The 14206-nt window shown below is 40.3% G+C and overlaps 1 protein-coding gene across 1 annotated transcript in view; it reads right to left on the reverse strand.

The window, feature by feature from the left end:
* Positions 1 to 1730: 1730 nt before the first annotated feature.
* The window catches only part of msh3 (mutS homolog 3 (E. coli)), a 34871-nt gene continuing 22395 nt past the window's right edge, over positions 1731 to 14206 (reverse strand). Inside the window, exons 21-24 of the mRNA XM_083904499.1 lie at positions 12327 to 12513; positions 4072 to 4204; positions 3716 to 3884; positions 1731 to 1881 (exon numbers count right to left, since the gene is read on the reverse strand). Coding sequence (XP_083760625.1) covers positions 1803 to 1881; positions 3716 to 3884; positions 4072 to 4204; positions 12327 to 12513 — 568 coding nt within the window. The 3' untranslated portion in view covers positions 1731 to 1802. The remainder of the gene's footprint in view (positions 1882 to 3715; positions 3885 to 4071; positions 4205 to 12326; positions 12514 to 14206) is intronic.

The raw sequence follows: 14206 nt of genomic DNA on the forward strand, positions 1-14206 counted from the left end.
AGTGGTGGTCAATATGTGTGACCAGTACACAGACACACTCCTTCTGGTCTGGTCAGTAAAAGGGCACACCAAAATGTGGACTTGTCAATATGCCAGAGATGCCATTGGCATGCTGAGTGCTGGCTTGAATGTTACAGCTGTGGCAACACAACTGAATGACGCAGTATTCACCAGACATTTCACCTATTGAGCACCTTTGGGATGTTCTGGATAGGCGTGTTTAACAAAAGATGGCGGCCACATCTGAACAATTTCGTTGTAAGTAAATTTTCGCAAAATGTATAGGAATATGTTGGTTTGATATACATACAAAGGACCGTTGAGCTTTGAACACCAATGTCAGGAAATAACTGACGATTTATGAAAGCGGCTAACTAGCTAGCTAGCGGCTATTTGCCGAGTGCTTCGAGAGAGTATGTGATGTAGGTTAGCACGTTCGTTTGCATTAAGTGGTGTCCCAATTCCATAGGGAAGCCACTTCACTCAACGAGGGGAATTTACTGCCGAGGGCACTCCAAACCAAGTGGAAATTTTAAGGGCTAGAAATGGGACGGGGCCTAAGTCTTACACACTGGACCTTTAAAAGGTAAAGAACAACAAATTAAACAGCCTAGAAAGAATTTTGAACTGAGACAAAGCCAAGTTATAATCCAACAATTTATCTCTCTGTGTCAAAATATGTTTCCCCCCATGCTTTTCTACCTAATGATGCAGCTCCTAATGGAACTCGCATTAAAGTCTCTTTACAGTGTTTACAGATCTTTTAAGCTCCATATGACAAAGTACCAATGTGAGGATAAAGACTGCATGTCAAAGCAACAAAAGATTTTACACTCTACACCAGGGTTTCACACTCCTGGTCATGAGAAGCCACTTTCCTGCATGTTTTAGATGTTTCCCTGCTCAAACACACCTGATTCAAATGGTCAGCTCATCAGTAAATATGCAGGACAGTGGCTCCCCAGGACCAGGAGCGAGAAACCCTGCCCTAAGCCTTTGTGCTTGCACTATGTGAACTGGTGAATGGGCAGAAACAGTGCGAGAGGTGAGCTGGCAACAAAAAACTACCAGAGTCAGACCCAGCGGTCTCTATTTTATATACAGCAGCACTTTTCTAGTCTCGATGACCACTCAAAGCTGCTTTGCACAACATTTTTTTTCCCATTCCCACAGCTATCAAGTGAAATGTGGTGATTTACCAATTTAATGAAATCCATTTATTTTTCAAAACAATACATTAATAGTATCATTAATTTATGGTAAAATGTATTCCATTAGCAATCGAGTGTTTGATTAAATTTGTGGGTTTGCTGTAAAACACAACATACGCACTAAGCCCGTCTTCCATTTTTCCCTGCGGTAACAAGCTCGACCAATCACAGGCACCGTTAGTCGAACGTTCAAACAGCATACTGCATGCACTTACATGCTTGGGACTGAACCATCAGCAACTGATTTGCATGATGGTTGATTGCAGATTTCCCACGTGGACAAGGACAAAGAACAAAAAAAACTCAAGAAGCAGCAAGTCTGACAAGTTTGTTTTTTGGGTATATTTAATTCATTTTTCCGCTTGCAAACCTCATGTGGAGGATAAAGCGGTAGAAAATGAATGAATGAATGAATGAATGAATAATTGATTTTTCCACAATTTTCATCAGCACAGCAAAGATGATAGCCTGAGATGGTTAAACGCATCTTCACATACCAGGACACACACTTGGCACCGAGTCTGCTCTCAAACAATTATACACTTCTGTGAGAATAATATGTCTTTTTCATGTGTCGAACTCCACTGAAAGTCAGTGTGACTGCAGCCACTCCGTGAGCGATGATCGGTCTGAGATGCTCCAAAGATCTGACAGAAGTTTCTTATTCTTCCTGGAGGAGCAAGAGACAAAGATGGTGAAAATACATCATATATCACCAGAGAGTCCCATGACGAGTTGTAGAGTGACACAGCGGCGAGAGATTGCAATAAAATAGATGTTCTTAACCTCAGACCGAGCAGCTGGACTCCTCTGTGCACGATTATTGTGTACTCAGTATGACTTCACTCCAGCAAAAGACAAACATGTCACATCAGGAGGATTACATTGACAGAGATGTATGGCTCTCTCTCTCACACACACGCACACACTCCCTCTGTGTGTGTGTGTGTGTTTCATATGGTGAGGATTACTTCGAGAGTAAAAGCAACACTCAGCTCCCAGTAGGCTGCCTGTTGCAGAGCACAGGGCTGCCATGTACCAATTACAGAGTGAAAAAAAGACTGTATTCAAAGAAAGGACAATATCTTGACACTTTGACAGGAAAAGACAGAGTATTACTTGACTCACTCCAACAGCTATGACAATATGTGGTACACTCCTGTGAAAAAAAGGGTAAAATAGCACTTCCCAGGAGAAAATGTGCATCTGAATGTAAGCATGTTGATTTTAAATAAAAGTATCAGACACAATGCCTATACATACATACCTCATTTTAGCAATTATTACCTCCACCAAAGGGTTATGTGTTGGTCACGTTTGTCTGTTTGTAAGCAGCGTTATTCAAACATTAATTTTATTATGTGGAGCTCAGACTACTTGTATTCAGCAGCCAAGCTCCACTTGAGAAACGGTCTAAAACAGCAAGAATAGGATATATCTTGTGATTTCCTGAAGTTATTCCATCAATTTAATTAAACTACAGTTTTATAAAGCTGAATGAATTGTGACACAGAAATGTGAAAGTGAATGCAGCAGAAGAATATGATCAACATTAAAAAAAATTGATTCGACACATGCCAGTGGTCTCAGTATTCTGCATCCTTGTGTGTCAATCGTTTAAATAAAGGGACTTTCTTTGTCACAAACGCAATAGAAACAACACATTCCCCAGGTACACCTGGGTCAGACGCCGTCATCTTTGAAAAACTCTTCAACTGCAGGCTTTTTGTGATGAATTGTTTGTCCCAAAAACCCTGAACTTGAGACATGATCTCAGTTACATTTCCAGAAATGAAAAAAAAGGACCTCTAGAGCACTAGGGTCAGCAAACTTTTTGATTATGAAGACCTGTCAGTAGTTGTAATATTTTTGATGGACGAGTGGGAAAGAGGGATCGCTACACAGCTGAGCAGACAACACACTTACTAACAAGTGGAGACAAAAAATATCCATCCATCATATTAGTGGGTCTGTTTTATAGTGGGTTTGCCCCCAGATGTTATAACGGTCATACATGGCAGTATACAACTGTGGGAGCACATTTGCCATGTGGTTTACATGCACAGGAGAGTTATAGGAGAGTATATGCTGCCTGTTGTGCCGCTCATTAAATTTAGTGATAATACAGTAAGAAATACGGCCTACTGCAATTTTCACTGCAGGAGCTCTACTTGTTAAAGTCAAAATGTGTGTCAAAATATAACTTTAGATTCATTATTGTCTTGATCTATACACATCTAACTCTACAGACTGAAGAGAACATGTTTGTTTCTTACAGATCTGCACAAATATCAGACAATAATCCTTTTTCAATATGTTTTCCTGTCAAAATAATCCCAGTTAGATATTTATTCAAAATTGTTCAGCCTTAATTTACGGCAGGGTTCAAACCAGCCCAAGGCCCAGTACTGGTTCCCAGACCAAGGTTTCCAAAACCCCTGCTCTAGAGCCACAAACTAATATTTAAAACAATAGTAGAGCGCTTCTTCCTGCGTTTGATGTACCTTCTGTTGTTGACCACGTTCTCCAGCTCCCGGGCTTTGCGAGCAGCAGTGTGCAGTATCGAATCCGGGATTTCAGCCAGTCGGGCTACGTTGAGGCCATAGCTCCGCCCTGCAGCTCCTTCAGTTAGCTGGTAGAGGAAGGTGATGAATTCTGGCTGAACCTCTCCATCTGTAAGCGGCCACATGTCCACGTCTTAAACAATGCGCCAAGGAATATTAGCTCAGACATTTCCCCGAGAAATGTTGCCTCTAAATTTAGCTGCGAGCTCGAGCGTAATTTTCCACCATAAAACAATCAAAGCATTTTCACATGTGATTTTTAAAAAAATTAAAAATACACACAGGCACGCACATACCATTAGTGTCAGTAGCGACGTCAGGTTCATTGAGCAGGAAATCCATATGGTAGTTGGACACATGTTCAGGATACGCTCGCTCCAACTCACACAGAGGGGGATAGTGGGTCACAAAGAGGGTTTGGGCTCTCACCTAAAAGAATAAAAACATGTTAATATCCCAAAAAAAGAAGATAGTCATGGACTCATTTATTTAATTCTTCATTTTCTTACTTATTTGTTTTAAAGGTTTTGATATCTTGAGATCATGTGTGATTTTTTTATGCAGGGTTTAGGCAAATTGGACACACTAAATTGACCCCGTTTGCCTCTATGTGGCCTGTGATGGACTGGTGACATGTCCAGGGTGTACCCTGCCTTTCGCCCTATGTCAGCTGGGATTGGCACCAGCAACCCACGCAACGCCCATGTGGAGGATAAAGCTGTAGTTGATGAATGAATGAATGTTTTTATGCACGGATCCATGAAGGAGTTGCTGCTAATGGGGATCCAAATAAATAAATAAAAATATCACAAATTACCACTGGCACTGAAAAAAACAACATTAAAAAACTGCATCAACAGGATTAGCCACGTGAGAATATAATCTGTACATATCCATGCGAGAGGTACAAAAGAGCAGAGCTGCAAGCAGGACTGAATAAAAGCAGTCGCTGCTATTTACTGGCCTGCCAGAGAAGCTTGTCACTTGTGTAGAAGTAGAATATGTCTCGCTGGTAGGTAAAAGTGGGAAGAAAAATAAAAGAGGAAGAACAGACTATTCAGTGATGTTACTTTTGCTGACCCTCCACTGTTTGGTTTTACTGGCAATAAAACTGCTGCCTTCCCAGCTCCCACCTACTCACCAGCTTTGTAATCGAAAAATCTGTGAAAAATAAAATGCGAGCACAGATTGCACACAAGAAAAACCACGAAACTGCACAAAAACCTGAACGGCATGACAATAAAAAAATATTGCAGACCACATTTTCTTACCACTTAAGGTACTGCAATTAATTCTGATAAAGATCTAATATATAGATATATATAGATATACTACAAGGACAGTAGTGTTACAAATGGTGCATTATGTAACATTATACAACAAAGCATGTACTTACACTGCACGTAACTTGCTCTGTGAATACAGTGTTACCTCTGGAGTTGGAATACATACTCTATAGTGTCACTTTTTTCTCCTATAACTTTATATATTTGGTATTTTTACTGCCTCTCACTTGAAACACCACATTCAAGCTTTGGAAAGAGAATTCAGCCAACGGACAGCACTTCACTTCATCCTGCTATCCTTTAATCTCCGTCAGGCCTGAGGGCCAGCCAAAGGCTACGCGATTGATCTCCGGCATAAAAGTTAAGTCATGAAAATCACAAAAAATTGGGTGGCACATACACTGTCTCGCTCTCTTATGACACTCTCTTTGTCAAACGTATGCACAAACACTCTCCCTCTCAGCTCTGTCATCTCAGGACAGCAGCTGCTCAGAACTAAAGCAACGTGCATTTCCATTTCCTGCTTGTTTTAACAACACCGTCATGTAAATAAAGGAGCAAAGTGCAAAATACTGTGAATGTTTCTTTGACAGGGTGCCAAACTGTTGAAACGCAGATACTAACGCTGCATCAACAAAACCAAGAATGCCACTGTGTTAACATTATGCAAGTCCGAAGATTAGTGTCTATTTAATGGTGCAGCAAACCTGAGTCTTACTTACATCATCGCAGCAGACAGGCAACTACGGGGACTTTGCTAACTCCAGCATCAGCCTACTAACCTCGCGGTCTAAGAAAGGTCACATGTCACTAGTAATACTTTCCTCAGACACGCAGGGTCACTCCCACGTTTTTCCAGCTGAGACACACAGAGCTGTACCTGCTCAAACACATCACTCACTTACAACACTCATGCATGAGCGCGCACACACACATGCACACACACACACACACACACCAACTCAAGCTGCTTCAATCACTCCTGTCCACCTACACTGAAAAGTAAAATCAAACAAAGCATTGCAGAGGGAGACTGCTGCCATGATAAGAGTCTGATTAGCTACTAATGGAAGCACATTATTAGACGACTCTTGGGTGCAATGCAAAGTTGGACTATCTGATGGAATTGGATAAATTGATCAATAAATAGATTCGTTCCAGTCAATTGTATTAATTAAAAAATTGTTTCAGGCATTTAAGATCTCTAAACAAGCGGTGTCTGTTATCTCAGTCATAAACTGGTCAATTGTGTGGTTTTATGTGGGAAAAATCAGTTCAATCTAAAATTGCAGAATAGCAGCTGAACTAAAAGAGAGTTACCGGCTACCAAGAGAACCTGGCTTGTGACCGCAGGGTTGCTGGTTCGATTCGGGTCAAGGGCTGGGGTTCCCTTGTGCAAGGTAGCCAATCCCCATTGCTCATTGTTAATTCACACTAAATTGACCCCAGCTACAGGGGAGCACATGTAATGTACTCCTTGTGCCAGGCCTAAGCCCGGTTGCGCCAGGAAGGGCATCGGGTGTTAAAAAAAAAAAAAAAATCTCTGCCAAATCAAATGTACTGATCCTCCTTCACTCTGGCAGTCAAAAGACAAAGAAAATACAAATTGATGAATGTATATTTGATATTTACTGAGCACTTTTGCGGCAAAACCGGGGTTCAAAACCTGGTCAGAACAAGGGCCTTTCTCCATGGAATTTGCATGTTCTCGCTGTGTGTGTGTGTGTGGGGGGGGGGGGGGGGTTTCTCCAGTTTCCAAAAAGTCCAAAAACATGCAGATTTGGGGATTAGGCAAATTGGACACTCTAAACTGACTGTAAACTGACTGTGGCTGTGAGCGTGAATGGTCGTTTGTCTCTATGTGGCCCTGTGATGGAATGGCAAACTGCGTGACCCCCGCCTTTCACCCTATGTCAACCGAGATTGGCACTGAGATTAGCACCCTCTGCGACCCTGATATGTGGAGGATAAAGCGTTAGAAAATGGATGGATGGATGATATTTACTGCCTCCAGCATCTTGGATCATCTTGCAGCAATTGCCCCCTTTCAAGGTGTTGTGAAAGCAGTGAAAGATAACCTGTGTTTACGCAATTCAGACAGAATCATAAAATCATTGTCAAACAAATTCATATCAGTAATAGCAAATTAAAATCACATTATCATGCCTAATCTTAACACTAAGTACCCTTAAGTTATTCACGCACAGAAAAGAAGGGCCAGGTTTAACAGTTTCTATAATCTCCAAGATGTTCTACAAGATAACTACAATATAGACAGATATGTTTATATATATATATGAAGAGAGAGACCACTGATCTTACCACTTCTTACTTCTCTCTGTGCAGTTAGACACGAGTCCAGTTCTAAGTGAAGTCAACTACCTCTGTGTTCTCACCTCACCACTAACAAGGCCCTCGCTGTGGTGTGACAGAGATGGAGGGAAATGGTGTGAATAAAGGTATGAGTCACTGACCTCTGTCTAAGGCTATAAGACTGCATTATTTAACCAGGGTCAGTGAGAGGAGAATAGGTCATAACCTTTCCTTTTGGTCATGCTGTTTAAATGGGATGGGAACATTTCATTTAGTGGAACTTCTGATTATTATTATAATATTATGCCATTTGTAGCATAAGAAAACACACTTCCTATGCAAGTTTTTTTGTAACAGATATCGAAGAATGTCTATTGCTTATAGAATGTAAAGACAATTAATGTAAAAACTGTAATCCCAGTGATCTGAGAGGGGAAGGCAGACAAGCATCTTGCGTGTTTAGGTGCAGTGCAGGCAGAGAGTGCACGATGTGGGTCTTTGTAAGGAGCTTTTGCGTATCAGCGTGAGCACATCAGACCATTTACGCCCACATGGAACAATACCGTTCTGGAAATTCACAGCCAAAAGTGAGCTTTAGAGAGTTCTGCGAGTCCAACTGTAAAACCAAGTCTGATGCTGTCAAATATTAAAGAGCAAAATTCCCATGCTTGCGCAGTAACATGTAAGTCTGAATCATGTTACAACTGGAAAGCAATGTGTAGTGCTATGTTTAGTGTGAAGCTAAATGCTGTAAATAAACGCAAGAGCCCAAGCGAGTCTGAGAGTGAGTAATCGCTGGAATAGAACACTACGGTACTTTATGAATTAAATTAGATAAACATGTTCTGAATCAATTTTTTTTTTCCTTTCCTGATTTCATTATGAAACTGAAAACAACTAATCAACTCCTACTTTTCTTCACTGACTCGCCTTTGCTTTCCTCTTTCTCTTTTTTTTTTTTTCCCTTTCGGCACCAAGGCTGTCTCTTTATTGAGTGGTGTTATGCAACACATCTACATTCTTAACTACCTCTCAGGTGAGTGTTGGGGACAGGGGAGGATGTGTTACTATAACAACCAATTCAGAGGAAAAGTAGTCTTGACTTTTGACACAAACAGGTGGGTCTGGTGAGGAGGAGGAGGAGGCGGTGAGGCAGAAGAAGGAGGAGTGAGCATGAAAGACTCTGCAGGCCTGTCTATACCGAGGAGGCCTTTTGTGCTATTTTTCTTACATTAATAGCAAGGCCTTACAAACAAATCAATGTGGTTATACAATAGGTATAGTTCCAGAGCTCCTGTCTCAAAAAGCCAAAAGCACCTCCTGACTGCATTAACTGCTTCTTAGACGTCTTCATTCTACATTTTCTGGCAGAATTACACAACCACTAATTTCAGTCCAAAGATTAATACGTGGCAAAATACTGGAAAGAGGTTTTCAAAAATAAACCCTTATATACAGTTAAAGGTGCCATATGTAAGAATGTGGCCAAAAACGGTTACTACATTCAAATTCAAAATACAGAGGTCTTTTAGATTTCAACCCATGGTTGCTCGGCAGCTGAGACTCTACCGACTGTAATGATTGGTAGACGGCGGTAGGTGGCGCCACATGCCAAAACATGATTTCAAAACATAAACATGATTTGCAGTCTGCAAAATATTTTTATTGTAATGCAAATATTTTGGCTGTTCTGTTGTTGTTGGTGAGTTCAGTTTGTTATATGAACATTATTCCTGTTTCCAGTTTTGACGACAACGATAATTCGTCAATATCCTTTAAAATTTGGATTTTAATTGTTTAAGTCATTAATAGTGCCTTGTGATGGACTGCCCAGGGTGGACCTTGCCTTTCGCCCTGTGTCAGCTGGGATTGGCACCAGCGTCCACCGCGACCCTCATCTGGAGAATAAATCGGTAGAAAATGGATGGATGGATGGAAGTTATTAATTGTTGCTTACAGATTATATCAATGAACACAGTGTGTCAGGAGAAAAACTTTTCTTTGAACTTAAGCACTCAAGTAAAAATGCAAAAGACTTATTATACAATAATAAAATAATTCAACTTCGTTGCGGGGGCTGGTGTCTCCATGTTTTCTTGTGACACTGAAACTAGTTCACTGCACTCTTAGAAATGAGGGTTCCAAAATGGTCCTTCTCCAAGGGCTAAGGTTCTACCTGGAACCATTTGTTTCTGAAAAACCCTTTCCCGAAAAAAGGGTTTTTCAAGGGTTCTTAGTAACATTAATGGTTCCAGTAAGAACCATTTTGATCCGAAGAACCCTTTAAAACCCCTTTCCTGAATAAAGGGTTTTAAAAGGGTTCTTGGTGGAACCCTCCAAAAGGGTTCCAGATAGAACGTTTAAAAAAAAAAAAAAGGTTCTACCTGATGCCAACAAGGGTTCTCCTATGAGGACAAGCCAAATAACCTTATATGGTTCTACTTAGCACTTTTATATATAAGTGTGTGCTGCAACAAGGAGGGTGCAGGTGCACACACACGCACACACACACAGTGCAGCTGACTCTGATTGACTTTAATTCATTTTAACAGCCTAAACAAAGCCTTATACCTAACCTTAACCATAAAATATGGTAAAAATGTATCCCTAAACATAACAATAATTCAAATCTTAGCCCTTAATATAACCAGTGCCTCAGAAGTGAGATTCTGATTCATTAGGACCAGGTTTTGGTCTCAATGAGGACTAAAACCAGCATCTGCTGGACATGCCCATGCAGGTCACGATATAAAGCCTTCTCAGTTGCCGCCCCCTATGCTCTAGAACCCTGACATCACTGACCTGAACCTCAAAACATATTTATTTAGAATGCTGTTTAATACCCAGTAGTGTGGGATATTTTTATTCAGTTTTTTTTTTTTATGCTTCAGTTTATGTTTTGTGAAATAGATTTTTATACTGTGTTTTTATTGTTTTGTGTCTGTAATGTTGTTATTTTGTCAAGCACTTTCGTCACCTGTGGGTTGTTGTAAATGGCTACATTAACAAAGTACATTACATTACAGGTCCTGACAAGGTTTATGCCAGAAAAGGTCCTAAAGAGGGAACAAATGCAAGCACACACACAAACACATGCAAACACACCAATACCACTCCCATAGGAATACTGCTTCCAAGAACACAGAGCTGAAAAGCCCAGTATATCTCCAGCTCTGCCTCCTCTCTCTACCACTGCCTTAAAGCTCAGTACAACAAAAACGGCACACTTCTGCTTTTCATACACAATTTTTTTTACGACGACTGACGAGAACGAGCAGGAAACGTGTTATTGAGAAAATGTGACAACGCACAGGCATTACACATATATCACGTTTGATTAGCTCAGAGCTGGACATAGGACAACCTGTCACCAGACGTGATTGTGTGGGCGTTCCATGGGGGATGAAACGAGTCCTGCTGCAGTAAAACATATAGTGCGTCACTTCAACAATTAAGTATCCAGGGGGTCCCTTTCTTCCTCTCCTCTTCCAATGCATCCTGCTCTCAAATAAGATATTAACGCCATAGATCAAGCTTCTTCCACAGGTCTGCTCAGTTTCCAAGAGCTTCTCTGCTGCTAAGTCCTCTCTAGTGGCTTGTTTCTGTCTGTAGGAAAAAAAATGATCCGTCTGAAGAGTGCTTGCACACGCAAGTGGAGATATGCACACACCTCTTTACTGAGAGCCACTAATTTGATGGCCAACTGCGCTGGCTTTCAGATCCCATAGTGCATGTAATGAGTGCGTTTGGCCAGCATGTATTTCATCCCCCAAAAGAGCCGCCCGCTTCATTTTCCATGCTCTTTAAATATTTAAATCCCAAATCAGTTCAGTGTTTATCCGCTACTATTAAGGGATGCAAGCTATTTCTCTGCACCAGAAAAAAAAAAAAAGAATCAGTTAACACTGAATATTTTGTTTGTATCTGAGATGTTATGCAGCTGTCTGCCACTAAAGGAGGCTGCAGTTCCAACAAATCCACCCATCCAACTGGACTGCAGGTATGTTTATTTGTTTTTAATGTGGTCCTAAGGTGGCCCTGAGGTGCAAAACAAAAACGCAAATCACAAAACACAAATGCAAAACAAAAAATACAACAGAAAAATCAAAAAACACGAAGTTGAGTTCATGTTTTTGTGTGTTCTTCTTTTGTTTTTTGATTTCCGTTTGTTTTTTGATTTGCCTTTCTGTTTTGAGTTATTGTTTGTGTTTTGTGATTTGCGTTCCTTGATTTGCGTTTATGTTTTGTGATTTGCGTTTGTGTTTTGCACCACGGTGACCCTGATGTGTCACTCCTATAAAGCAGTGACACATTACCACCAGTGACTTCACTAAATGCAGCCCGACTCACTTCCATTGCCATCGTCCCAACTTGGAGACACTTGATCTGATGCTGAGACATATTTTTTTTATTTTCCTATTCTTAACAAAAGGCGAACAGAATAAAATATATACCTCCTTAGGTGTACGATATATTAAGAGTATGTTTACCAGTTTTCTTGCCATTAGACGACCTTTTATGTTTGTAAACTGTAAAGTCTAGTGAACCACTAAATCACCAAAGTCCATAGATCACCATTATCACTATTCCTTGCTGATCTACTATTTGTTTAATTTGAGTCACTCCCAAAGACACAAATTACATCTTTGAACTTACAGATGGAGGCAGCAGTGGATCTCCTCTTTGCTGTGAAACTTTGGTGACTTTGGTGATTTACAATGTTCAGTTTCTCACGGTGAGAAAAGAATATTCTTAAGAAATCATAAGCAGACTTAAGCAGACAGAAAAGGTTCACATTTTGTCAAGCCAAACCCTAACACCAACGTGCTGCACAAATATTACAAAAATAAAAAGAACATTAATAATAAAAAATAACTGTATTTAAACTTCCGTATGATCAAAATATATGTGTCATTAGTGACGTCTAATCTACTTCAAAAACACACACTCACGTGTTTGATGAAGTACTCCAGGGTGGCATAGGCGATGGCGATCCCATCATGGGTGCTTGTGCCCCGGCCCAGCTCATCGAGGATGACCAATGAACGTTCGGTTGCATGAGAAATGATCTCGGAGGCTTCGCTTAGCTCTTCCATGAACGTACTGCGCCCTTTGTAGATGTTGTCTGAAGCGCCCATCCTGATAGTGAGTCAGACAAGGGGAAAAAAAAAAAAAAGAGTATATAGGTAAATAACTAAGACAAGGAGGGGAAAAAATGTCATTGGACAACTTAAAAAAGTGTCATGAGAAATGTAAAGAATGTATTGCAAAACACACGATATTGAATGACAGAGCACGAAAGCAGCGATTCATGTGATAAAACTTGATTCTTGATGGATTGCAGATGCAAAATCTCTCAGCCAATCAGAGGTTTTCACCTCTAAATCTTTCCTCGTTCTTATTGACCCTTTACTGGGCAAATAATTATATTTGGTAACTTCCAGCTATGTCACAGAAAGTGCCATCGTGAAATTTCAGCGAAAGCGAGGACCAAGATTGGGAAACGTTGTTGTAAAATGTTCCTTTCACTTTGTTTGTGTTTTTCTTGTATAATCCTATATATATATATATATATATATATATATATATATATATATATATATATATATATATATATACATATATACATAGTGTTTTGGGATTTTTTTTTTCTACAGACAGGCAAGGAGCCATATGATGGACCTTCATTTTCTACATGAAAACAAAAATATTTGAAAAATGAGACAAAAAGGAAAAAAAAGTCTTGTTATCCTCCAATAACACTAATAATTTCAAAGTATTTCGATGAGTGTCCTGTAAAGGGTTAAGTATTTTACCTATCAATGACCGCCAACAGGACCCTGCTGCAATATGAGTTACCATGGTTACACCACACATCATAAAGGAGAGGGGTGTGGCAGACATGCTGCTGCATTTCATTAGTCACTTTAAAGCGTGTGCACGCGCGTGTGCGGGTATATGCATGCTTAAGACTCGAGGGAAATTATGACAATCAGATCTTTACTTGATGGCAGAGAGGAATCAAATAAAATAAAAAAACAAGGCACACTGGGTCTGTTCGCTGACGAGAGGAGCACAACGGAAACTCCACAACACTCCACCAGCTGGGTGTCCTGCTGGTCTTATTCTCGTTTCCACCAAACGAGCTGATTCTGAAAATAGAATCCATTTATCATCACTTTCACATGTTTCACACGTGATCCTAGTTTCTTGTTACATCACCATATTGGCCTCACTTTGATTGATAAATATGTTGGTTTCACTATTTTTTTTTCTTTTTACACCGAATTATCACTTATTTGATTTTAGTGCAAACAACAAAAAAAAAAAATCACGACTTCTTTGGCTCACTCTCGCACAAATCTGCAAAGTGACTGCAGCTGTTTGGTATGAAACAAAATCTAATGACGTTTTTACACACGTATATTATCCGTACGAAAAGTGCCTTTCTATCATTTTGACAGTTTCCTTTTGTTGTGCACTCAGTGCTCCATTGATACAGTTTTAATTGTAGGTGGATAAAAGAGAAGAAAACACTTAAAAGAAAAATTAAAGCTTGAACTACAACCGTCTGTCCTTTTCTTCCATTACAGTAGCATTCCCCTCCGTCCTCAATACATCACCTCATGAATGCGTTTGGAGAGAGGAGGCACTAATTTACAAACAAATGGCCTGACCTCACGTGCAGATTGGACGAGGTGTTGTGGATTTACTGTCAGACCCTGAGACTGAGAGATCCACATCACTGACCAAACACTCACATCAGGACAGCTGTAGAAAGATGGAGCGAAAGCACTTCACTGACAGCTCATTCAGGATTTCTGCATACTGA

The sequence above is a fragment of the Microchirus variegatus genome, assembly GCF_963457635.1.
Source record: "Microchirus variegatus genome assembly, chromosome: 18".
In the NCBI taxonomy this organism is placed as follows: Eukaryota; Metazoa; Chordata; class Actinopteri; order Pleuronectiformes; family Soleidae; genus Microchirus; species Microchirus variegatus.